Source organism: Pelobates fuscus, chromosome 12, assembly GCF_036172605.1.
Source record: "Pelobates fuscus isolate aPelFus1 chromosome 12, aPelFus1.pri, whole genome shotgun sequence".
NCBI classification, from domain to species: Eukaryota; Metazoa; Chordata; class Amphibia; order Anura; family Pelobatidae; genus Pelobates; species Pelobates fuscus.
In genome coordinates, this window is record NC_086328.1 from 40,469,819 (window position 1) to 40,496,716 (window position 26,898).

Here is a 26,898-nt window from a genome sequence, read left to right on the forward strand (position 1 = left end):
AAAGGGAAAATATATAGTGTAGTATGTCACTGTCCAAATAAATAGAATAAAACAAAAGGAATACACAATTTCCTGCAGCTAAAATTGTAGCTCCAACATGAACGCCTGGGCGGAACAATCCCCACCTATGCATATAGTGTGGCTCTTGGTGGTTGCAGTCACTCAAATAGTGCAAACATAAGCAGCTTTGCGGATATGAGCTTAGGATATTATAGTGTAGTGCCCACTTGTAAGTATAGATGATGGTCTTTTCCCTCCAGAAATATAGGAGAAAAAGGAAAAAGAAAAGCCAAAATAGTGTGTACCGTAAGACACAGAACACAATTAAAGTGGTAAGAAATGTACTCACATTTGATAGAGCAGTTGTGGATTGCCCTATCCCTCAGGCTTGGGTGGTACAATCTCCACCACGGATACGGTAGTTCAAGCAGAATAGCAGCAAAGGTTGGTCCAATAAAAAAGTACTTTATTTAAAGGTAATTGATATAAAAATATAAAACAAGAAAAAATACACTCAAAGTGAAGTAGATAATAATAATAAAAATAATAATAATTAATACACTTAATGCATTTCACCTGGCAAGAGGCTTTATCAAAAGTGTTTTACAGACATGGGGAACCTCAGCTGCTTAAATAGGGGGGGAACATTTGAAAATACGGGTTCTGTGACATCACAGGTCACATGACCAAAAATAATTAAGATAATCAATCATACAAAAAATATTTAAAAACTTAGTAAGGTAAAAGAGAAGGGTAGTGGGAAGTGGATGGTATTGGAATAAGTAAAAAAAAAAACAATTGTTTTTAACGCTAAAAATAACTTTGATCCAAGGAGAAATTGGACTGCTATTTTGGCATCAAGAGTAAATGTTTTCCTAATTTGTGGGGAAATTACACATTGTTTCAAATTGTGTTTCTTCTCTTCTTTTGGATCAACAGCAGAAATACAGATGTGTGAAAGGCTGCCCATGGAGTTTTTCTCACCTATAATCATGAAAAATCATAAAACCAAAATTAAGGTGCGATGTAACTTTTCATGAGTATTCCCACTCTCATATAAAAGTGCACTATGCCTTTTTAGGTGAAAAAAAATACTGTGCACTATTGTTACAATAAAGTTCATCAAACAAAAGTGAAAAACATTAGTGTACACACACTTCCTTGTAAAATGCATACACATATATGATAAAGTGTAAAAACACTTAATCCAAAAGTGCATCAAACATATAGTGCAAAGATAACTTCAAAGTGCTTAGAATTTACAACCAAAGGTTGTTCCATTCATAAAATATATGTAAGGAAAAAAGGGAACAATATAGTGTAATACTGTAAATGCCAATAATAACTTATACTGTACATAAATATATGCACACTCACAAACAGGGAGCAGGTGAACACGGCTCAGGCTATAGATGATCCAAATAAATTATCCACCAGGCAGCAGCTTTCTTCCAATAATCTTTATTAATTAAAACAGGGAGAAGTTTAAAGAGACACTCCAGTGCCAGGAAAAAAAATCATTTTCCTGGCACTGCAGGTCCCCTCTCCCGGCAGAGGAGACCTAATGCGCATGCGCGGCAATGCCGCGCGCGCATTAGACCTCTCCCTAGGAAAGCATTGAAAATGCTTTCAATGCTTTCCTATGGGGAATTGAGCGACACTGGAGGTCCTTACGTAGCGTGTACTAGAAGCCAGGAAGTGCCCTCTAGTGGCTGTCTAGCTGCAGGGTTAAGGGTAGTGGGAGTTGGCACCCAGACCACTCCAATGGGCAGAGGTGGTCTGGGTACCTGGAGTGTCCCTTTAACATAATTCTCCCTGGAAATTAAGTCCCCCACAGACAAAGTGAAAAATCATGTTGTCCATAAAAAGGCTACATGCACAGACACGCACACACATGTACACATACTCTTTGGCAATAATTACACAATGTGTAATATTACAGCATATGATACAAATCTAGAGTTTAGTGATTATTTTTCATGATTTTCTCATATTCTAATTATACATTTTATATATACTTTCTATCACATAATGGATCTGACATATCGAGTTTTGACAGCTATTTATTTATGTGTATAACTGTAATTGTGGTAACCCCTCTATCAACTTACCCCTTGGTCATACATCTTCCTGTTATCTAATTACATTAAGTCATTACATGGAGTAATCAACCAAAACATTAAAACCACCTGCCTAATATTGTGTAGTTCCCCATTGTGCTGCCAAAAAGCTCTGTTGCATTGGGGCATGGACTCCACAAGACCTCTGGAAATGTCCTGTGGTATCACAGGACATATTCAGAGGTCTTATATTGGCTATTGGCATCAAAGCATTAGCAGCAGACCTTTCAAGTCCTGCAAGTTGTGAGATGGGGCCTTCATAGATCAAATTTGTTGTTCCACCACATCCCACATATGCTCAATCGGATTGAGATCTGGGGAATTTGGAGGCCAAAGCAACACCTTAAACTCTTTGTCATGTTCCTAAAACCATTCCTGAACAAGTTTTGCAATGTGGCAGGGAGCATTATCCTGCTGAAAGAATCAATAACCATCATGGAACACCATTACCATGAAGCGGTGTATGTGGTCTGCAACAATCTCTAGGTGGGTGGTACTTGCCAAAGTCAAAGCCCAGCAGAACATTGTCGAGAGCATAACACTGCCTCCTCCAGTCTGCCTTCTTCCCATAGTGCACCCTGCTGCCATCTCTTCCCCAGGTAAACTATGCACCCAGCATTGCACCTGATCTAAAAGAAAATGTGATTAATCAGACTAGGCAACATTTTTCAGTTGCTCTAAGGCCCATATGCAACAAACTGTGATGCACCGTGTGTCCTGACACGTTTCTATTATGGCGAGCATTAAGTTTTTTAGCAATTTGAGCTACAGTAGTTTTTCTGTGTGATCAGATCAGATGGGCTAGCCTATGCTTGCCACTTATATCAATCAGCCTTGGCTACCCATGACCCTGATGCAGGTTCAGCGGTTGTCCTCCTTTTTGGCACAAGGCTTGCCATTTTGGAGATGCTCTGACCCAGTCATCTCACCATCACGATTTGACCCTTGGTAAAGTCACTCAGATCATTTCACTTGTCCATTTTTGCTCCTTACAACACGTAAAATTCAAAAACTGACTGTTCACTTCAACTGACAGGTGCCATTGTGCCGATATAATCAATGTTTTTCACTTCACATGTCAGTGGTGGTAATGTTTTGGCTGATCAGTGTATATGTCATATTCGCTGTGAATGATCACAAGGCTGGAAATATTGCTGATTTGGATAATTATTACAGTTTGGCTATTTTAGTTCTTGAAAAAAATCTCTGAATACAACTTATCACTAAACTGTTTATTTTTTTAAGTAAAGTTTAGAAGTGTTTTTTTTTTTAGAAGTGATAGTTCTGCGAGCGATGGCACTGAGGTGTTCAAAGCTAGACATAATATTCTAAGAAAGATCTTACAAAAGATTTATAAAGTACTTTATGTTCTTTCTACTTATCTAGACTTCCGCATTCAGGTATAATCCATAACTGGGAATTGTTGGGAATTGATCAGTAAATTTAAAATCTGGAAACAATATAGATACTGGAATAAGGAAGAACTGAACTGGAGATTTTTTTTCCAGTTGTGCTATTGTGGTCTAAAGTGTACAATTCCCTAACCAATTCCTGACAATTTTATTTGGTGACTAATCTATTGCAAATCTTGGTATCTAAAAACAGAAATGTTATGCACTGCTGCTGAAATGTCCATGAATCTATAGAAACATAAAATGAAAGCCATGGGAACAAGGCACACACATAGACAGACATACAGATACTGAATGAAACAAATAGATAGATAGATAGATAGATAGATAGATGCTGAAAGAAACAGACAGACAGACAGATAGATAGATAGATAGATAGATAGATAGATAGATAGACAGATACTGAACGAAACAAACAGACAGATAGATAGATAGATAGATAGATACTGAAAGAAACAGACAGACAGGCATATAGATAGATAGATAGATAGATAGATAGATAGATACTGAACGAAACAAACAGACAGATATATAGATAGATAGATAGATAGATAGATAGATAGATAGATAGATACTGACAGAAACAAACAGACAGACAGACAGATACTAACTGAAACAAACAGACAGACAGATACTGTCCAAAACAAACAGACAGACAGGCAGATACTGACAGAGACAGACATACAGGTAGATACTGACAGAGACAGACGGACAGACAGACGGACAGACGGACAGATAGATACTGACCGAAACAGACAGATAGACAGATAGATAGATGGATGGATAGATAGATGGATGGATAGATGGATACTGACAGAAACAAACAGACAGCTATAAAAGTGTGTTCAGACCAATGGACAGGGGAATGACAAGAAGACAGGGACAAACAGATCGACAAAAGGCATGCAGAGACGGACAGGATGGCAAACAGGGAGACACATTTAGAGTCCTCAGAGTTGGCCACTATCTGCCTACAAATTTGGCTCATCTGGATTTACAGTCAGTTAGGGTCCTATTCAAATGCAAGCTAATACAGTGCAGAAATCTGTCATTAACACCATTTAGATATTTCACTCCTAGGAACAAAGGTTTAATACATAGTAAATTGTACTCCAATAATCAATGCACAGAAGGTTAGGGTATAAAATGCATTTTATATGATCATTATATACACATTTTACATAGTAAAACAATATTATGTTCTTAATATTATAATTCCACTTGGGCTGCTAGTGGGTAAATACATTTTATTGCATTTTCACCTACAGAACCTACAGGTGAATTTATTTAACACATTTAGCTTATACTGGTTTTGTTGAAAGTGAATCTGGGTGAAATCTTGTGTTTGATAACATGCAAATGCAATATTGATAGAGGATTTGCATGACATTTACTGATTTCAGAGGAGAGACTGGATGTTATCAAATGTAATATGCTCATTCGGTTGAAGTGACCGAATTTGAGCCAAGCTTGCCTTTTAGGAATATGAGAATGGCAAATCCCTTCGAAATTATGTTATTTTATCAGCATTTTGTTTAAAATGTGGTGTTTATTGCTTAACAGTGCAAGTTTCTTGTGTTCCAACTCAACACACAAAAAATAATGTCCACATTTAAAAGCCAGGTAATAATGTCAAATATCAGAAAATACTTATTTTTTTCTGTATAAATATAACCTCTTAATATTTTAAAACATTTGCAAAATTCTATTTTTTTTTTAACAGTTTCATTGCATAAAAGGGCTGAAAAGAAAAAAACATGCAAAAATTAGATCATAAGCAAAGAAAAAAATAAAATAAAATGTAATAACTACATAAGCCAAGAGTCAAATCAATGCAGTAGTGAAACTTTTTAAAAGAGCAGATAGCAAATGAATGAATCCGTATCTAATTGCCAGTCTTTGTTCTGCATGTCACACCCTCTGCAAAGGCACTGCATCCAGATACTTGTAAGGGAGATTCAACCAAGTGAAATCTTGTCTGCTGCAGCAAAGAAGGCAGGAGGGTACATCTCTTACGCCTCTAAGTGACCTTGGTCATTTGTATTTATATTACACTCCCTTGATGTTTTACAGGATGTCTCCATGGATACAGGAATAAACAGAAGATAATAGTCCCACAGCCTTTAAAGCAGCATTTCATTCTACAGGCCAGGAGGACAGAGTAGGCGTCTACAGCTGAACCCAGGGAATCAAGAGGTAGGAAAAGAATTCTGTCTGCAGCATATTGCACATAACACAACACACACACACAAAAAAAAAACCAGAATAATAAAAAAAAAAACATAACACATTCATGCATTTATTTTTTGCATGATTTGTTATAATTTGTTTATTTTTTTTTATAATCCGCAACAAACTGATGTTACAGATCATTATGCTTAGGTATGGTTCCTCATCTTGTTAAAATAGCAGGTGCATTTTTTTTTGTGTTTTTTTTTATAGAGAAAGATTCAGAGAGAGAGAAATACAGAGAGGACATTGCAATAGGAAAAATACACACATTACACATCCCTGCCGAATATTTTCCTACAAGAAATAAAATGATCCTGGGTTTACAGTAGCAGTGAGGGATGTGTTACAATGATAGGCTGCATGCTTTCTTATAAACACTGCTGTGCTGGGAGCTATTTCAGAACCTCTTACCCCTCTACATGAATTATCCCAGTCTCTGCTTCCTGGCTACTGTTTGCTAGAGGAGAAAGACACACTTTACATCTGTTGCTACAACAAGGGGGAAAGCCCTCAATTTTCATAGCACTGTAATGCTTTATTAAGATCCTGCTTACTTTTTGACTGGATGGTGTGTTGTACTTTTATTTTTTTTTTTTTATTTTTTTTTAATAAATCTGTTACATGGAGTATCACTTTGCAGAAATCCTGATGGGAAAAGCTGTTTGTTTATAAGGCTGTCTTTTATTCCCTTTTATGGTTTATATATCACTTGTACCCCTTGGTGTGCTTGTGGAATATTATAAGGTAATAATGGGGATTGGTAGGAAATCATTGATCTGGGGTGTGGGGATGTTTGGGAATGTTTGTTGCTGGTGGGTTGGGATAATATGTGAGTCATTGGTTAATGTCATTGCAGTTTCTCATTATTAGAGATGTGTTTATATCACGGTGTTTACATGAGTCAGATTCTGTGTTCTGTTATTAACCCACTACAGGACAATCATATTAACGATATCCTGAAGGGATTATTCTGTGTGTGAGGGTTTTGTTTAATATGGTAGCATGTTTGATTGAAATAAGTCTTTTATAGGAGGTAAGGTGTGATTTTGTGATGTGGATTGCTTGTTTTGACTGTAAATATGTCACTGAATGTATACTTTGTATCAATAAATGTGATCTGCAATAATTGTTCTGTAATGCGTATTTGTATATGTGTGGTAGTTTTGGGTGTGCTGATTGTATCAGGGTAGGTAGTTATTTGTGATATAGGCAAGCCAATAGCCATTATAGGTAGTTTTACTGGTGTTAAGTCTCCCATCCACTGATGATGTATTACTAACCTAATAGCAGATCAGTGTGGTGCTATGTACATTAGTGAAATTATTTACTAAACTTGGAGTTGTGGTGAATTGGCAAAAGAACTGATTATATGGTAGAGTTAGAGCAATTTGCAGATGCAATATTTTGGTTTCAAAATTGAAAATTGATTTATTTAATTCTCCACAATGCCCATCATTTGAGTGAATAAACCCCAGGGGTAGTCTATGTATTTGTCAGTTTATGTTTTACTGTAGAAAAGGCTGCAGTAGCCATAAGGCTAACTGGAGCAGCTGCCTTGGGCTCAGGTGTTAGATAGGGGGCTATCAACATAAAAATACTTAGCAAAGCTTGGCTCCATTTATCATCCTTATACTAAGATTGAAAGATGACCCAAACTACCTGGAGTCCTGTGGGAGCTTAATTCATCTCTGACTGTATATACATATATATTCAATACACACACATATACATACACATGTATACAATACACACACACATATACAATGCACATACACATATATATGTAGAAAAATGGAATAGCATTCTAGTATTTGATTAAAAAAAATATTTTATTAGGATCAACATTTTAGATTCACATAGAATCTTTTAACAGAACCCTAATATATTATCCATATCATATATAATAGTGTGTGTGTGTTTGTTTTTGTGTGTGTGCGTGTGTGTGTGTTATTAAATAAGCAAAGGGGATGCAATCAGTGTTTATGAGATACCACGCTGCAGTGTTCCCAGCTTTGTCACTGTACCACGCCCAGTATATCTATTTTTTTATGAGTGGGTATTTTAACAGTTCTAAAATATGGCTGTTTTTAATAGGATGTGAAATTTACAAAGGCCAAATAGCCATTAACCCTTAAAGTGCCACATCGCTGTATAACGCCACACAGATTTCGGATTTAGCATCGCTTGCAGTTTGATTTCTGGTACATAGAGTGCCTTGTTTATCCGTCTTGTGTTTTGCAAGCCCCTCTGGGAATGAGCACATGGATCAAGTGCAACAAAATAATTTTACTGAACCCACAGAGAATATCCATTTTATAGTAGAACATCTGCTGCGTTTGACTCCCCTTGAGAATTGGTGATCACTGCACTAGCCCAGAAGACACCATTATCTCTGAAAAGTTGTAAAATTAAATCTCATCCCCTCTCTCCCCCCCATTACATTATAGGCCTAGGTTAGTAGCAGCATGCAGAAAGCAATGTTCTGCAGAACCCACTTTCCAGCAAAAAGACTTCAATTAAAATCTTTATTAGCAGGAACACCATGAGCTTACAGAATGTTAATCCAATCACTATGTGGAGGAGCCCGGCTGTCTCCCACCCTGAACATTCTCACAGTTACACTTTGCTTACAACATTACAGCCTGTTGTCATGGTGATCTGCATGATGAGAAATAGCAGTGACATGATCTGCCTGCAGGGCTCTTTAGCAATATACAGCAGGGTGATGGATCTGCAAGAATAATAAATAAATTAAAAAAGGCACCAATTATGCACAGGGTTATATTAACCACTGTAATGCCGAGGAGTGCAAGGGGATCTAGAGTCATAGAAGAGATTCATATTTTTATCCCCTGTTTTATAATAGTATTCCATCTTTGCATTAATGACGTATTTATATTTATATTCCTAATAATTGTATTGTTTTATCTTTAAGTACAAGAAGGTTATTGTTGTTTATGGGAAAAAAAAACACGTTCATGTACATTTTGAACTAATTCATACACAAATCTTAACATTAAAGGGACACTATAGTCACCTGAGCAACTTTAGCTTAATGAAGCAGTTTTGGTGTATAGAACATGCCCCTGCAGCCTCACTGCTCAATCCTCTGCCATTTAGTAGTTAAATCCCTTTGTTTATGAACCCTAGTCACACCTCCCTGCATGTGACTTGCACAGCCTGGCCTAAACACTTCCTGTAAAGAGAGCCCTATTTAGGCTTTCCTTATTGCAAGTTCTGTTTAATTAAGATTTTCTTATCCCCTGCTATGTTAATAGCTTGCTAGACCCTGCAAGAGCCTCCTGTATGTGATTAAAGTTCAATTTAGAGATTGAGATACAGTTATTTAAGGTAAATTACATCTGTTTGAAAGTGAAACCAGTTTTTTTTTCATGCAGGCTCTGTCAATCATAGCCAGGCGAGGTGTGGCTAGGGCTGCATAAACAGAAACAAAGTGATTTAACTCCTAAAAGACAGTGAATTGAGCAGTGAAATTGCAGGGGAATGATATATACACTAAAACTGCTTTATTTAGCTAAAGTAATTTAGGTGACTATAGTGTTCCTTTAACCCCTTAAGGACCAAACTTCTGGAATAAAAGGGAATCATGACGTGTCACACACGTCATGTGTCCTTAAGGGGTTAAACCCTTACCCTACCCTGTGACCAGAAAATGTTTAAAAACAACAAGAAGCCATTCTTAGTGCCAGGCGTTTCTATTAGAACCTGAGGATGGTTGTGAAAGACAATCACTATTGTTTATATCTTAGTGGTCCACTGTGATAAGTGCAAATTGTGTTTCTTAACGCCTATTATAAATATTTAATGCGAGGCTACAATGGCTAAAGAGTTACTCCAAGCACCATAACCACTCTAGTGATTTGAAGGGGTCATGGTGTCTGGAGTCTGTATATGCAGTGTGTCTGCATGAAACACAGTACACGTAGATTTTACCACCTCTGCTGGCAGAGGTCTTACTCCACCTCGTACAGCTACATTGGGTTGTCATCAGCGAATGTCAAATTTATTTGCACTGAATATCGTTCATTGGTTGAGAGTGGTCAGCTGATATTTTTAGCCAATAAATGCATTGTGCACTTGCGGACCCAAGGAAGAGGGCTAAATGGTTGCCCCATGACTAGGGAAATGGGCCCCGGTACTCCTTACATCATAACCACTACAGCGAGCTATAATGGTTATGATGCTCAGAATAAACCCTTTAAATGAAGAGAATTAATAAAGTCAGTATTGTATTGATTAGTCTTATATCTGCAAAGGTCCAATTATATAGTACACTTTATTCTGTCTTGTGTATTATTATATGTAATATAAATGTGTATCATTTACATCTGAATAAAGTCATTTGAACATGTAAGTCTATGGGTGTATCTGCCTAACTGTACATACAGAGTATACAATATATGTAACTAGCTCCTGTTTAAAGCTGTTTACAAAATAATTTATATAACACACGTGTCTTTATATAGTAAAGTTACCAGATGTCCCCAATACCTTATTTTAGAATTAAACCAAGTACTCTTTCAACGATAACAATGTCTGTAAAGGGATCTTAGGGATTTTAAAAATCAGAATTTATACATCCCTGGAAGCGACATGTATCCACAAATGTTTCCTATAACAGTGTATTCAAGGAAAAATAGGTTCTCATTTTGTATTCTCAGTTTCTTAGTTTTTTTTGTGCACATGAGCAAATTTGGTTGATACATTCTGTTTTGTTAAATATAATTATGCTGTCTTTTAATATTACACATGATTTATTCTTAAGGGGACACTGCAGACACTGTAACTGCTTCATCTCATTGATGTGTTTCTATTGTCTGAAGTCCCCTGGCGCGGTCCTTCATTTTGGCGTTAAATCGTTATAATGTTTTAATGCTAAATGAGAGTCCTCTGCAAACCATTTTTGCTACTTGGGCCAATGAGGAAGCATTAGCCTGAAGAGCAGTGGGCAGCTATGATTGGTTGAGTGTGTCAGCTGATCTCTTTCAGCCTATCACAGAGCCCACTCCTGGTATGCATTGGTATGGCTACAAGTAAGGGTGTAATCTCTGCCTTAGCCATACGTGCCAGGGACATTAAATGTTACACTACTTAAAAATTTTTCAACACTGAAAGGAGGGACAGTGCCAGGGGACTCCATGCATTATAATCAATTCAATGAGATGAAACGGCTATAGTGCCTACATTGTCCTTTAAACACCAGTCCCATCCTTAATATTTCTGGCTCTGTATAAAGATGATGACTTTGGAGATTCATGTCCGATCAACGTAGTATACAACAACAACAAAAATAAATAGTTCAATTCACAGTCATAATTCCCATTAACAGATACAGTAGTGTCTGAATACCATATCCTTTTCTATTAAGGAACCTGTTGTTCCTTAGTTTGAATTGTATTATAAATCCTGCTTTTGCTTTGTTCCGTCTTGATTAATGCAATTGCTTTCTTTGTATGTATGCTTTTGGTCCCTGCTTGTCATCCTTTTCTACTTTAATCCTTAACTGACCCCAGATTCATGCAACCTGAACTCTGTGTATTTTTGTGGTTCTCCTGTCTTATCATTGCCTTTCCCACTCCTGTCCTTTCCATCCCAGTACATCCATCATGCAGTCTCTTTTTTATATATATGTTAGTAGTTGTGTATCTTACTACTCTGTACCTGCTCGCTTCTTTTTTTCCTCTCCAATCTGTCTTACTCTCTTAGTCTCCTGTCCATATTGTGTGTTTTTCTCCTTTTTGGTCCCGTTTTTTTTCCACTGGTCACCGGCTTTCTCACTCTTGTGACCTGTCCAGTAGCTGCAAACATAAAGTCATTTTATGCTGAAGTCAATGTGTATAAAGAGGAAAGACACGTTTAGTGTAATCAAGTAGACAAATCGATGAACTTCAAGTACGTGCGTTAGCTGTGGTGGCTCTGCCAATCACACATTCATTTCATATGACCCGACACTAGTCTATTTGCAATAGGATTCTAAGGAATTCTCTTGGAAAATCATCCCATAAACTTGATATACCACCTACGCACCTTGTGCATCATTAAATATATTTATCAAAAGTACCTGTAGCTTTGTGCTTTTTTTGTGAAAAATTTAGAGATATCTAATTCGTGAACTAGTTTGCATACTAGTTCAGTAAAATAAATCATGTGATACCTCTGTAATTATACACGTGACCTAGCACTTGTTTGCAACTTACTGCGTCTACCCTAGGGCAAGCTACTGAGCTTTTCTCTATTCTTAGTGCAAGTCTTTTTTCTGTTTTTTCCATCTGGAGCATAAGTAATACTTTCTATATCCTGAACTTAACATTGTTCTACTTACTATTCCTTCTAAGGATGCAAGGATGTCACAATCAATCTGCAACAACCAGTGGTCTGGAAAAATTTTAAGGGGCAAAAAAAATCATGCAAATCCTGTAACAATAGTCCAACATAGCTGTTTCAATTCGCATACTGATAAAGTGGATATAATTACATAGTTTCATTATGCATACTGAATTTTTAAACATAGTCATTGGGGAAAGCCGACAATTCCTTCTTAAAGTGGACTTGTTATTCATAAATAGATGACAGGTCAACTTTGGATCTATATTCAAATTTTATTTATACGTTGTGATCTCTGGGGCACTTGCTCTGCTGAGTCAATCATCCATTTGTGACCCCATTGACCACACCGAGTCACCAGTGGCATTCCAGGTCTGCAACAAGAGACCTGAACCATATTGTTTATGTCATAAGACACATTGTGTTCTTCCTCGATGCCTTTTTAACTGACCCCAATATTAGATAGGCCTTTGTGGACATCTGCACAATATTAACCACCTTGGGCATTGACCTATTCATAGCTGGAGTCAGCCAAAGGCCTTAGTATAACTTGGGCCTCCACCCAAAGCCCTGTGCCCCACCATTCTGGTGTATACAGCTAGGCAGGAGGCATAGACAGCAACAGAGCTAATAAGATTGCATGAGATGGAACACTCAACCCTATCGCCTGACTTAATTCTGTGAAAACATATTGGACGTCTTAAAAATAATAAATTATGCCCGTTTGGATCAATTTGTACAGTGAGCTCTGCTCGTATTTCTGAATTCTATCTAGTATAATTGCTTTGTGAAGCCATGTGCAAATATATTTTGCATAATTGTTCGTCGGATGTTTCTTCTTCCTAATGGTCGCCTGAGATAATGGGCATCTTTGCCATTGCTCCCTTTGCATGACTAGTCTAGTTACCATTTTTATATGAGCTGTTATTTTCCTGTTATAATAATTACTCTCTTTTCTCGTTCTGTGATCCCAGCAGTGGTATAGATGCTGTTATTGGGGGTCATACAAGTAATCTCAGTAGAACTTCTAGCAGAAGTAATCACTTGGGCCTTAGTAGCGACAATGGCCTATCCTTAATCAAAGAAGCTTCTGGGACAGATCTAATAGTGCCTGTACAGCAGCAATCTTCCTTTCAATACCGTTATTCTCAAAGTAAGCATTTACCTTGTCCTTCCCAGCATCCATGACACCACATGTCATGATCTCGGAAGAAGTAACTTGTCAGAGTTAAATTCCAGTCCATATCTGAATTTTATTGGAATTTAAAGGACAGGATAAGAGCAGCACAATCATACATAGTTATGATTTTTCACACTACAATTCTATCACTTGTTATCTTATTTTTGACCCTGTGTTGTTGCTTGGTAACAGTTACACACAGTATATACTGCGGGCATACAGAATAGGCTTTACATACCTTAATGTTGTTTGCACAATTTTTAATTCTTAGACATGATCGTGCACATCAAATGCCAGCAAGACTATGCAAAATATAAACATGTTTACAGTTCCGTACAGAAGCCGTATCCTCTGTTTATCTATTTGTCTTAAACTTTCCCATATGGTAAAATGTTTAAGTATGAAGATGTTGATTTTTCAGTATGTCCCATAATCTTTATTTAGGCACAAGCATAAATAAACAGACACAATCCCTCAGGACCAGCAGCTGTTATAACCCACCGTTTCTCTATTTTATCTGTAATCCTTCTTAAGAAACACATTAAATTGTTATGTTCCTGGGAACTGAAGCACAAATCTGAGGCCAAATTGGGTTTAAAATATCTTAAATCTGGTTTCTAACCCCGAAAGTATCCAGCTAACATTTGTCGTTTTTTGAAGTCGTTTACTGTGGGTTTTTTTTGTTGTTTTTTTTAAATCTTCCCTAGTGCCATGGCTCATATCAATGTTGCTTTTTTTTTTTTTTTTACTTACAACACGATCAAACCAATTTCACATCTAGAAACATTTATTTCTGTAGTTAATAAAACAGTTGCTCTTTTTGTACTTGGTGTAAGCTGGTATTAACTAGTTGGTTGCCAAAATGCCTAAGGCAACTCCTTATTTTTTCTCCATTATTTCATTCTTTCGTTATCAAGTTTTACTTGTTTTCAAAGTGAGCCTGCTTCACTGTGTACACATGTTGTTGAAGACAGGATTGTAAAACAGAACTGATTGCTAATGTGCATGTGGCAAAAAGATGGGTTTGCTTGCATTATCCTTATGCTGCCTATGACATCATTAGTACTAACTCTGCTATAAATATATAGTTGAACTGGAGAGTAACTGTTACATCTGCAAATCGGTCATTGACATAGACGAGAGGAGGTAGGCATTTATACTTTGGTTCATCTGTTAGCTAAAGACTTGTTATGCTTTCCAAGCATTTGCCAAACTGTATTTATAAACAGCAACAAAGCAGTGAAACAAGTATAATAAGATGGTTTCCATAATCATGGTGGGGTGGGTGCTATAAACTAAACCTTGCATCTGGTGGCTAAAACTCACCACTTGTGCATCTCCCTCCTGTCTGCTACTTCTCACTGAGTCGCTCAGTTGAATGATTGCGAGGAAGAGTTACAAATAGTCTGCATCTGCAGGTGCGGACCATATGCTCCATTACTGTAGTAGAGGGGCACTCAAGGCAAGCTTGGATATCCTTTGGGGGCAGCTTGACATACATGCCATCAGTTGCCAACCATTGACCATAGATAGATAGAGTGATAGACAGATAGAAACCTAGCGAGGGAAAGAGGTGAAGAAAGAGAGATATGCAAACAATGATTAAAGGATCTTACAAAATGCTTGACCCTTCCATGGCCCATATGAAGTTAATTTTAACTCTGCTTAGTGTCCTTGAAGAACAAGATTAGAGTTGCAAATAAATATGGAGAATATAAGAGCAGAAACGTTAAAATTAATTGAAATATAAAACATATAATTTTCTTACACATATTTTTATAAAGACGAAAAACAGATAAAATATACATAGAATTAAAAAAAATGGTTGTAAAAATAATAAGCATGGCAGTTCAAATGCATGGACAATTTATGGTTATTTCCATTTTACATGTATCAGTTTAACTTTTTGCAGTTTATTTTAAACTGTCTCCGCACAACAGTTGAGAAAATGAAAGCACTGAACTAACACATGTATTTATAAAAGTAATAAACAAGCCAAGGCAGGCTTTTACCCAATTGTTCTTTCAATTTTTACAAGGACATATTTATGTCTACACAAGCTGGGTCATTTAATTCCACTGGCGCAGTGTCTTTATATCCGTGACGTGATAACATACATCACTGAGGATACAGCTGCTTCTGGATTGGGAGTCAGGACAGCAGGGGAGGCCAAAAAGATATCCAGATGTTGCCGAATTTGTAGTGTTCTCATGATTAAGGATAAAAAAGCACCACATCAGTTGTAGTTCTACAACAGTTAGCTCTCTACCTTTTCTCCACTTCCATTAGTGGAATAGATGGATCTGTTCTGGAGCTAGCAAATAACAATTTGAGCTTGGTTGTATACCTGGGGATCTGCCTTTTGTCACCAATGTCCTAGTGGAACCAATTGACATACGATGCCTGTTCTTAGTAATATGGCCTCACAAAATATGGTGATCTCAAGTCTGCTATTCCTTTATTGCTCATATTTATTAGTGCCAGGTACTATATGCCATCTGGTATATTTAACATTTTTGGAGAGTGATGCTGGCATCCTCACAGTAGATGCAGCAAGCCCTGGATATACCAAGGCACAGAATTGCAAACATCATTGGTTGAGAGGGGAGTTCAAAAGCATCTTGTGTAGTACACCCCAAACATGCTCAGCATAATTCCCCCAGGGCATTTTCCTGGCACTAGTAAAATCTGGAAATATGATTTTGAAAGCGAACAGAAATGACTGACTTTTCATAATACAGAGAGTACTTTGATTCAACAATACATTATACTACAATGAAATCTATAATGCAGTTCTGCTGGGGCACATTTGGCCACATATTGCCTACTTGATCCATTCTCATTGCTGAGACATATACAAGAATAATTAATTATAGGTAGTAGTTTGATTCCAGACATCAGCATATTAACTTTACCCAATCTCCATTGAGACCCACCTAAATCCCACCCACATGAAGTTCTGCACCTTTCCATCACTATACGATAAGGGGAGTACAAAAATAAAAAGCTTGAACTCCAAAGATAACCTATGCTAATATATCACAAGCTTGTAAAAAAAAAAAAAAATGCTGTAAAAACTTTGTTTGCAATCCATGCACTCACCTTAAAAATGCTTTTTAAAATAATTTCACAATGTAATCAAATATTTGGATTAATAGTTCATTAATCTAGGGTCAAATGATGGGATACACAGGTCTGTTCGTAGTTTGCAGAGCTATTAAGATATGTGAATAGTATGACAGTTTCACATTACAGTATACATATTTTTTAAATGCACACAAGATGTTAGGGTGTTTGTGTTTTCTATAAGTTTTTATATAGCATTAAAGCCTTATTCATCCTTCCCAAATAGGGTTACATACAGAAGTATTGTTTTATGATTACTCACGGATACAAAAGTAATAAGGAACGATGCCTTGGCTCATCTAACAGTACAAGATAGGCCATGTGCTTACATTCTTCAGGGATGCTTTCGGAATTCAGTTATACTAATTAGCTGAATAATTATATGTCTTGAGATTTATATTTAATCTTAGATCTGTGTCTTCCAGTATCCCTATTGGGATAGCATTTAGGTTAGTGCATGAGATGTCTTTGTGCAGTCTGGTAAGTGAGAGTCATAAGTGGTCAGTGTAGGGTGTGAACATACTTCTTCTCATTTGGTCTGGTTTAAGCTGCGGCGAGTTAGTTCTGCTAGTGGTTGTAAGAGACAGCTCAGAAAAATCTCCCCCAAAAGAATAAGAGAAGTAAGGTAAATGAATGAGTAACATCCAGTTTATATATTATTATTATTATTATTATTGTATTATTTATATAGCGCCAACAAATTCCGTAGCGCTGTACAATGGGTGGACTAACAGACATATAATTGAGATCAGACCACTGGACGTACAGGAACAGAGGGGGTTGAGGGCCCTGCTCAATGAGCTTACATGCTAGAGGGACAGTGGTACTGTGAGTTATGGTACAATAATGCCATCAAAGAGTTAAGGTTAGACTAGGATTAGGGTAGAGTTAGGGTTAAGGTAGGGCTAGAGTTAGGATTGAAGGTGGGAATTGTGTAATAATAATGCCATGCTATAGAAAGGTTAGGATTAATGCCATTTTACTAGTCGGGCAGAACTGGGATACAGATGTCCTTAGATCGATAAGCGTTATGCAAGTGCCATTATTAATTCAGCTCCTCACCCGATAGTGATTTGCTAAGAGAGAAACAGAAGAGACAGAATCACACTATTTGTGTGACCTCAGCTCCCTCCCCACACACACAAACACACACGCGCTAGCAGATTATAAATTAAAATGGCGACAGCTGCATGCACGAAGTGTTGCCCAGGAGTGAAGCTTGGCTCTCACTCACCTAATGGCATGGATGATGTCACTCAAAGTGTGATATCGAAGTTAAAAATAATGTCTGCCTCTTGTGAGGGACAAATAACTGAAGCATGGTTAGATGAGGGCAAATAAAGATTTTCAAAAAACATATGAATATCAGTTCATATACAAGGTTGTTCACTAATGAATAATGTGTTTTGTATTGCTATATGATGATCTTATACTTCATAATACTAGGGAGTTCTATTGCCGTGGGGCTCTAGGATAATCATGCACACTGTGCATAACTGTTGCTTAGTTGCTATGGTGCTCACCAAACATTCTGGAATACCATAAAGAGGGCAGGGATGATGGATAGGTTAATTTAGGCCAGTGGTAGTCAACCTTTTTCTAACTACCGCCCACTAATGCATCTTTTTGGTTGAAAAAATTTCCTTACCGCCCACCAGTTTTCGCGCAAGTGCGGAATATTTTTTTCGAAAGAAGGGTGTTTTAAAAAATAAATAAATGTACGTTCATTTATCTTTTTATTTCCAATTAATGCATGTTTATAATGTTTTTAACTTTATAAAGTTTAATGCGAAAACAAAGTAAATTGAAATTACCTTTACTAGTGATTAATGAGATCCTTGAGGTTGATGCTGCAAGACTAAATATTTGATATCTGGTTCGATTTTCGTAAGGAACAAACGAAGGTCTCCTCTTTCGGTGATATTCAGACGACTTCTCTGTTTGCGCATAATAGGATTTCTCATCTGTGCGTCATCTCCCCTCTTCTCCCTCCTCAATTCCCCTCCCCACCTTTTTTTTTCCCTTTTTTTTAACCTTCCTTATAGCAATGCCCAGTAGGAAGGCTGAGCTAGGTATCCCACTATAACAGACTGGCACACAGGGCCGCCATCAGGACATGACAACCGTGACAATTGTCACGGGCCCGGCGGCCCTGGGGGGCCCTGGCCCCACGTGTATCAGCGGAACTGCCGCCGGTGCATCTGCACCAGGGCCCACACGCTTAGGTGGCCCAAGCATTTAGGGCCACCCAATGGGCCCTATTATCTTCAGGGGCCCGGTCAGCGCTGTAATAGCGCGACCGGGCCCCTTTAAAAAAAAAATGCAGCTCGTCACTTCCTCCCAGTTTACTCCGCGCGGGAAGGAGGAGACAGAGGCCGCGAGGAGAGGCAGCCGACTCAATCATCCCCAGCCACCCTCCTGCGACGAAATGGTAAGGAAGAGAGGAGGGTGGCTGAAAATGAGGTGTATGTGTGCATGTCAGTGTATGTGTGTGTGTGTGTCAGTGTATGTGTGTGCCTGTGTATGCCTGTGTGTGTATGCCAGTGTATGTGTATGCCATTGTGTGTTTGCCAGTGTATGTGTATGCCATTGTGTGTATGCCATTGTGTGTATGCCATTGTGTGTATGCCAGTGTTTGTGCACTGTGTGTATGCATGTGTGTATGTCTGTTTTAGTATTTGTATCTGTTAGTGTGTGTGTGTGTGTGTGTATTCCTGTGGGCAGGATTTGGAGGCTTGCCTTGAAGGGGGGCCCAGACCTTGAGCTGATGGCGGCCCTGCTGGCACACATACATACAGACACACATACAGACAGACAGGCACACATGCAGACACACAAACAAACATACAGACAGGCACACATACATACAGACACACACACACAGGCACACATACAAAGACACACACATACAGACAGACACAAGAAACATATACATACAAAGACAAGACACACATACATACACACATATATACAGACACAAGAAACATATACATACAAAGACAAGACATACATACACACATATATATATATATATATACAGACAGACAGACACACACGACATACAAAGACACACATACAGACAGACACACAAGACATACATACAAAGACACATACACACACAAGACATACATACAAAAACAAGACACATATATACAGACACACACAGGCATACATACAAAGACACATACACACACAAGACATACATACAAAAACAAGACACATATATACACACACACACACAAGACACACATACACAAGACACATACATAAGACACACATACATAAGACACACATACAAAGACACACACACAATCAAACACACATTATATTTAAGTCACCCTCCTGTTTCCTACCTTTAAGGTGCAGGAGGGTGACTTTCCCTGGGGTCCAGTGGTGGCTCAGGTGGATGGGAGTCAGAGTTCCCACTCTGACTCCCCCCTCCTCCTTCCTCCCGCGCGGCTCTCAGTTTTAGCTGGGAGGAGTGACCGGGGAATCACTTCCTCCCAGCTCTGTGATGTCATCACAGGGGGCACGGTCGTGCTGTTAAAGCGCCCAGCGCTGACCGGGCCCCCCTCACAATCCACATCCATCGGGTGGCCCTGACAGCATGGGCCACCCGATGGACCCCTCCATATGAGGCCCCGGCGGATTGCCGCTGGGGCCGCAAGTGGTGATGGCGGTACCCGGTCGCAGGGGTACCGCTAGCTCGCACCCGCCCGCCGGCTCACCCAATCTATAAAAAAATTTGAAAATCCCTACCGCCCACCTGGAATCCCGAAACGCCCACTAGTGGGCGGTAGGGACCAGGTTGACGACCCATGATTTAGGCCTTTAAGAGGGAGTGTATTTACAAAAGAGGCAACCTAGTAAATTGCACTGGGATTGCTTGAGCAGGTTAGAAGACGTTATACATTATCCTGATTTAATAATGTTTTAAAAAAAACAGTTATCACAAGTAGAAGGACTGCGAGCGCTAATGAGTGAGTCAATGTTGTGTGACAGGTCTCCTTTAATGGGAATCTTAGCTGAGCTTATAATTGCATGAGGGATAAGCTATGCATTACTGCACAACACTCTGGCACCGAGTACATAAAAATTCTATATTGTACACTAACAGGTTGCTTAGATACAAGCAACACGTACACATATGATTATAGACAGTTTGTGCTTAATGCCAAATAGCAACAGGTTGTTGCCACAAAATACACATCAAAACAAAATATGAATTCTAATCACTTGCCTGAGAAAATGTAACTTGCCTGTGCAGTGTAATATTATCTTGGCTGTAGTTCAAATTGCAACAGATTGCGTAATTGTCAATATGACTTGAAGCACATAGGAGAGGGCAAGAGCATTGTACTGATGGTGTGTACCCAGCAAGCCATAAAGATATGTACATTTTTATAGACGCACAATAAAGTTTTAAAGGCACAAATAAGGTTCACAGCTGATTTATAGTTCCTTAATCACGTCCTGATAGAAATTGGATTTCTTGTAACTATATAACTACAATAACAGGGGTTTCTATTTTGCTACATAAAATGCATATGTGGACAACCAACAGAACACTGCAAAAATAGTAATTAGCAAATGGTGTGCTAATAATGAACGTGAATAAAAATGCCAATATAAATTATATTGTATTACTTATATAAACGTCTCTTTGCTGGGACTGGCTGGCACAGATATTCCAGCCTTTCACACTTGGCAGAAATGCTGGTGCCAATGAATAGAGCAATTTTTAGAAGGCACAAAGCATGCCATTATAATGGAGTCATACAATGCTGTAAAATTGTACATATTTTTCAAAAACATTTTTATTTAGCATAAGGAGAAGATGAGGTCCTGGGGAAATCCTATGTTATTAGTTTTTTTTTTTTTTTTAAGTAAGCAATCAATTGCAAAACTCTATATTAGAGTTAGATTTTTTCTCTCTCGTGTTTTAGTGCTGTGACAGTGCATCATGCTTTCATTATCTGTCCTGGAGCGATGACATGGATTAATTAAAGTAACAGTATCAATTCAGTTAACAGTAATAGTATAACTTGATTTTGCCTGACCCCCACTACCCTGAGATGCCTGTTCGATATCCCACATTTCTTGTACCCGAAGAAGGTATTTGTGGTGAAATTTACATTGCACATGCAGATATCTAGCTAATAATCTAGCCTGAGTTTAGTTTGCATGTGCTGTTGTGTTTTGTTGTAGCAAAAAAAGTTGCCTGAAGCAAATATTCTATCATATTATGGCCTGCTTAGTATCACCTTAAGTACTCGAAGTCATGTTGATCTATTGGGATGCAGTTTGTTGTGTTATGCATAAGCAAAAATAGAATTCTGGGAAATGCTACAACATACATAGGTTCCAAATATGCTAAGATTTTTAGGAACAGTTACCAGGGAAAAAACCCAGGACACTAGGACAGGAATGTAAATTTGTGACTGTCCCGCGAAAGGATGATTAGGAGGCCTGCAACGTTATTAGTGTTACTGAATACCTCACAACATTTCAAATAAACAAAGAGAGACACTATAATTTTAGGGGTGTGAGTGGGGCTATGGCCAAGTGTGGGGGTGTTCTGAGAACTTTAGATAATTTACTAATAACAATTCATGCAACTAAAGTATCTTCTTTACACAGACTGATTTCTAAAACCATAAAGAGTTATGCCAGGCACCATGACTTCTTCAGTTTTTTGAAGTGATCATGGTGCCTGGCGTTTGCTTGTGCATCTTGTTCGCTGTAAAGCGATGCACGTACCATGTTTAACTTCTTTGCTGCTGTAGGCGTTTAATAATAAACGTTTCCAAAATATTAAAAAAAAAAAAAAAAATGTATAAAAATATATAATTATATCAAACTGTCAAAATAATACAAAATTTAAATATTTGTCATAATATTAATTTAAAAGGTTTATCCAAAAATATTAAGCCATTTGGAAAGCTTATCCAACAATATTAAATCAAGGTCGTATTCTCACATTGAATGGTACTTGTCATACATTCAAAATATTGTCCCACACTAAATAAAAAAATAAAATAAAACAGTAGTAGAAACACAATTTTGATTTGTGCCATTTAAAAAAATAAAAACATTGGTTTTGAAACACAGTTGTAAATAGCTTTCTATTTGGTTTTCCCATCTTTTAGATTGACTTCGAGAACAGGGATATAGGAAACGTTATTGTCAGTGGACTTGAGTTTACCTTCAACATAAATTACCTTCGTCCTATTGATATTCCAAAAAATTGTACCTTCAGGTCAAGGTCCCAAAAAGAGCACACCTAGAATGGTTACAGTTTTCCACCCAAAGCATTTGCCTGTGTATTGTCTTTTTTTCTGAAATTATACATTATATCTTCTTTATTGTAGGTCAACCATGGCTGAAAATTCAGATGTTGCCTCCCTTGAAGACAGCTTTCGGAAATTTGCCATCTATGGTGATACCAAAGCCACAGGTCAAGAGATGACAGGAAAAAATTGGGCGAAACTATGTAAAGAATGCAAAGTTATCGATGGAAAGACCATTACTACTACGGACGTCGACATTGTGTTCTCTAAAGTAAAGTATGTTAAATTTCAATAACTTTTGTGCCTAAGTATTATAACCACATATGTCATTTGTAACATAGATTGTTATCTTCTGGGTCAAGATTATAGCTCAGGCCAGCCAAACACACATGGAGTAGAATAACGAAATGTTGTATTTTAAGCTGAGCATGTATGGAAAGGAAAATATCAGGCCTATTCACTTAAGTGAGAATTTAGAGTGAATTTAAAGTAAATTTCAAATTTAAGGTTAAAGTAGCTGAACTGGAAGCTTTGCTGAGAATTCAAGATGAATTCAAAGAGAATTAGGACAAATAAGTGAAACTGGACAAATTCTCTCAGTCGGCAATGCTTCCAATTTGGCTGTTTTGGCCTTACATTTTAAATTCACTTTGAATTCGCCTTTAATTCTCACTTTGGTGAATAACCATGTTTGATCATTTTTCTAGTTTGGCTATTTTCACTTAAATTTGAAATTCACTTTGAATCCTCACTTTAGTAAATAACTCAAATCTTGAAAAAAATTTGTACACAAAAAAAGCAGTTTCTATGAATGTCTGCAGCCGGGTTATGTTCAACTGAGCTGTGTATGTACACTGATAAGGACGTCTTTCTGGCATTAGGGGGGCATGGCTAAGGAGGCAGGCTTATGGTGCACCCTTCTACAAAACATTTTTTTTTTCTGCAAAAACTGTAGAAATTTGAAAATACATACAAATCGCTGGAAGAGATCAATTTTATCAGTTTTTATTAAACATTAAGAACATAAGATAATTCTTTAACAATTACATAATTTGTGTTTTGCAGAGGAAAGACAGCCAGGGTGATAACCTATGAGGAATTTCAGAAAGCACTAGAGGAACTGTCAGCAAAGAAATATAAAGGGAAAAGTAAAGAAGAAGCTTTTGAGGCTATCAGCAAACTGGTGGCTGGAAACGAGCCTGCTAGCACTGGGATCACGGTACGAGACAATATCCATTTCCGTTCTGTGATGCCATGACTCATGCAACTTCTTATGGCATATACACAGAACAGCAGTGACTCCTGCACAATAAAAGTGGTAATAGGAAACAGTCTTATTAGGTACTAGATCCCATACACAGTGAGCAGGGCTACCTTTTGGTTGTAAGACCGTCACGTGGCTATGTTTTAAAGCAGCTTTGTCACCAAATCTAAACGTTATCTAATCTGCTTTTATATAGTCCCCTGTGTCTGACTCTGTTTTTACTCTTTTCCTGAGCACTTTAGTTTTCATAAAATACATAAGGGAGAAGATCAACTACTTTTCCTTATGTGTAGCAATCAAGATGGCTTAAGCAAGGTTCTGTTACCAATCAAATGGATCCACAATGCAATCAGTAAAATCAATCTCACAGAAGGCCAAACTGCAGACATCATGGGCAGAGGAGAACAAATACAGAGATCTGGCACAAGGGAAAAGAGATAATAAATATAAGTAAAGACAATAGAAAAAAAGCTACAAGTATTATAAAGAACCTAACTCAATTAATTTAAGCATAAAAAAGGAGAAGGTTTGAGAATGAATCCCCCACGTCCCAAAAAAGGGGGAACGGTGGGAACAAAGTCTCAAAACAATAACCACCTCTAAATATATGTTGTAAAAAAATTTTGGTAGTACCAGAAAAGAATCTCAGATGGAATACAGAAGACACTTGACCATATCTATCTATTTACACAAGTTTCTCACAAATACAGATGTTGGATCAGACAAATTGCATCATATATATATACACAATCTGTCTACACACATAATCTATTCTTCCTAATAGTCCCAGATTCAGCGGGACAGTCCAAATTTAACCTCCTGCCTTTTTTTTTTGTGTGGGTCCCACCTATTGTCACTGCCCCCATCTGAACCACAAACCTGTCTGACCAATTTCCATATCAGCATCCCATCGAATGACTAGGAAGAAACATAGAAGAGTTTCTTTGAACTAAATGTATAGGAACACTCCAAAGTTATAAATGAATGCATTTATTTATGACGCTGCAGTGTTGTATGGGCTGTTCGGATTACTGCTGAATAGAGGCTAAGAAACAGGTAGGGGAAACCTTCCATGTTCTCCAATGTGGTCCCTGCCTTTAGTTTATTTTTTGTTATGTGGCTAAATATAAATTGATAGTATTTTCTGTTTTCATTTATTAGTAAAATCTAGCCTGTCATTTCCAAATTAGTAGTTCTTCTTGATTGTGCTTCAGAAATTAAATTAACTTGCACTTAGTGATTATGTAACATTCACCTTTTACTTAAGAACATTTCCTGAATCCACACCCTATTTGGAAATTGTTATAGACAACAAACTAGACAACAATATGCAATGTCAGTTGCTAAGGACAGGAAGGTATTGTCATGTATATTGTCAGGATGAGAATATAATTTTGCCTTGTTGTAAAATCACATTTTGAATATGCTGTGCAATTTTGGGCACCTGTTTTAAAGAAGGAGATTATGGCACTAGAAAAAGTGCAGAGGCGAGCTACAAAATTGATAAAAAAGGAATGGAGCATTTTAGTTATAAAAAAATGTTAAGAAATGTAAATCTTTTTAACCCCTTAAGGACATATGACATCTGTGACATGTCATGATTCCCTTTTATTCCAGAAGTTTGGTCCTTAAGGGGTTAAACGGCGCCTCAGAGGGTATATGGTAGCATTATACATATATATTTGGGGCAAATACAAATCATTGTCTCAAAACCTATTCATAAACAGGATTATATGTAGGACACAAGGTCACGCATTTAGACTGGAAGAAAGGAGATTTAGTCTAAGGCAAAGGAAAGGTTTTTTTTTACAGTAAGAACAAGAAGGATGCAGAATTCTCTGCCTTAAGAAGTAGTTTATCAGCGTCTATACAGATGTTTAAGCAGCAACTGGATAAATACTTGCAAAAACATATTAGCAGGGATATAATTTTTAATTAGTGGGGTAATACCTTCTTGATCCAAGGAGATATCTGACTGCCATTCTGGGGTCAAGAAGGATTTTTTTCCCCTAATATGTTGCAAAATGGGATGCGCTTTAGACAGTTTTTTTTTTTCTTCTTTGGAATCAACAACAAAAACAAATGTGAAAAGGCTAAACGTAATGGACACATGTCTCTTTTCAGCTATGTAACCCTATTGAAACAAGCTGGATCCCTTTGCCCATGTATGCGTTGTGACTGCACAATACTGTGTCACTATCAACTCTAGCATTAATTGCATATTTGTTCTTTTGCATCCCCTCTCCAGAAAGCTGCAGCTGTGGGAGCAGTGGACCGACTCACAGACACCTCAAAATACACCGGTTCCCACAAGGAGCGTTTCGATGAGACAGGAAAGGGAAGAGGAAAAAGTGGTCGTGAGACCATCGTGGAAAATACCGGATATGTTGGCGCATATAAACATGCTGGCACGTACGATGCCAAGGTGAAAAAATAAGGTGCACCAGCAGGTGTGCTACAACCATTGCTCCTGCATAGTTACCATTAACCTTTTAAGTACCAAGCCTGTTAAGGGATAAAAGGCGCTACATTTAAAAAATATAACCCAGTGCAGCTAAAAAAAAAACTCAGTATATTGTCACTTCATTCACTAAATAAACAGCAAACTTTCATTATATTTACCTTTTCGATATATATTCGCAGATTGGTTCTTTTTTTAGTCAACCAATTATTCATAGACCCTGTGTAATACAAATATAGAGCATACCATAGTGTAATTTGTTAGAACAAAGTTGAGGTAGTGAATAAAAATGGAATATATATTGAAAAGGTAAATATAAATTAAAGTTTGCGTTATCACCATTATTAACCTTTTCATTGCCAGAGCAGTAAGGTAGGTCAACCTGGTGCTGAATGCGTTAATGGTTACACTGCAGTGTGTTTCTAGCACCAAAGAAAGCCAGTGGAGAGGCAATGTTTTTTGGAGATA

At 37.6% G+C, this 26,898-nt stretch overlaps 1 protein-coding gene across 2 annotated transcripts; it reads left to right on the forward strand.

The window, feature by feature from the left end:
• The first annotated feature begins 5,503 nt into the window (after nt 1-5,503).
• On the forward strand, nt 5,504-26,575 carry TPPP3 (tubulin polymerization promoting protein family member 3). 2 transcript variants are annotated; one of them, XM_063438056.1, is made up of 4 exons: nt 5,504-5,728; nt 22,787-22,981; nt 23,771-23,924; nt 26,218-26,575. In XM_063438056.1, the coding sequence occupies exons 2-4, from the start codon at nt 22,794-22,796 to the stop codon at nt 26,404-26,406; spliced, it is 531 nt and encodes a 176-aa protein (XP_063294126.1). In that variant the 5' UTR covers nt 5,504-5,728; nt 22,787-22,793; the 3' UTR covers nt 26,407-26,575. The 2 variants fall into 2 exon arrangements, with proteins under 2 accessions (XP_063294126.1, XP_063294127.1); XM_063438057.1 differs by lacking the exon at nt 5,504-5,728 and adding an exon at nt 6,420-6,508.
• The last annotated feature ends 323 nt before the right edge of the window (nt 26,576-26,898 follow it).

Excerpts from the sequence above, each read along its gene's own strand:
- TPPP3 (XM_063438056.1), top strand. The coding sequence starts at position 22,794 with ATGGCTGAAAATTCAGATGTTGCCTCCCTTGAAGACAGCTTTCGGAAA. Across the intron at positions 22,982-23,770 it reads ATTGTGTTCTCTAAAGTAAA|AGGAAAGACAGCCAGGGTGA; the intron begins GTATGTTAAATT and ends TGTGTTTTGCAG. Across the intron at positions 23,925-26,217 it reads CTGCTAGCACTGGGATCACG|AAAGCTGCAGCTGTGGGAGC; the intron begins GTACGAGACAAT and ends TCCCCTCTCCAG.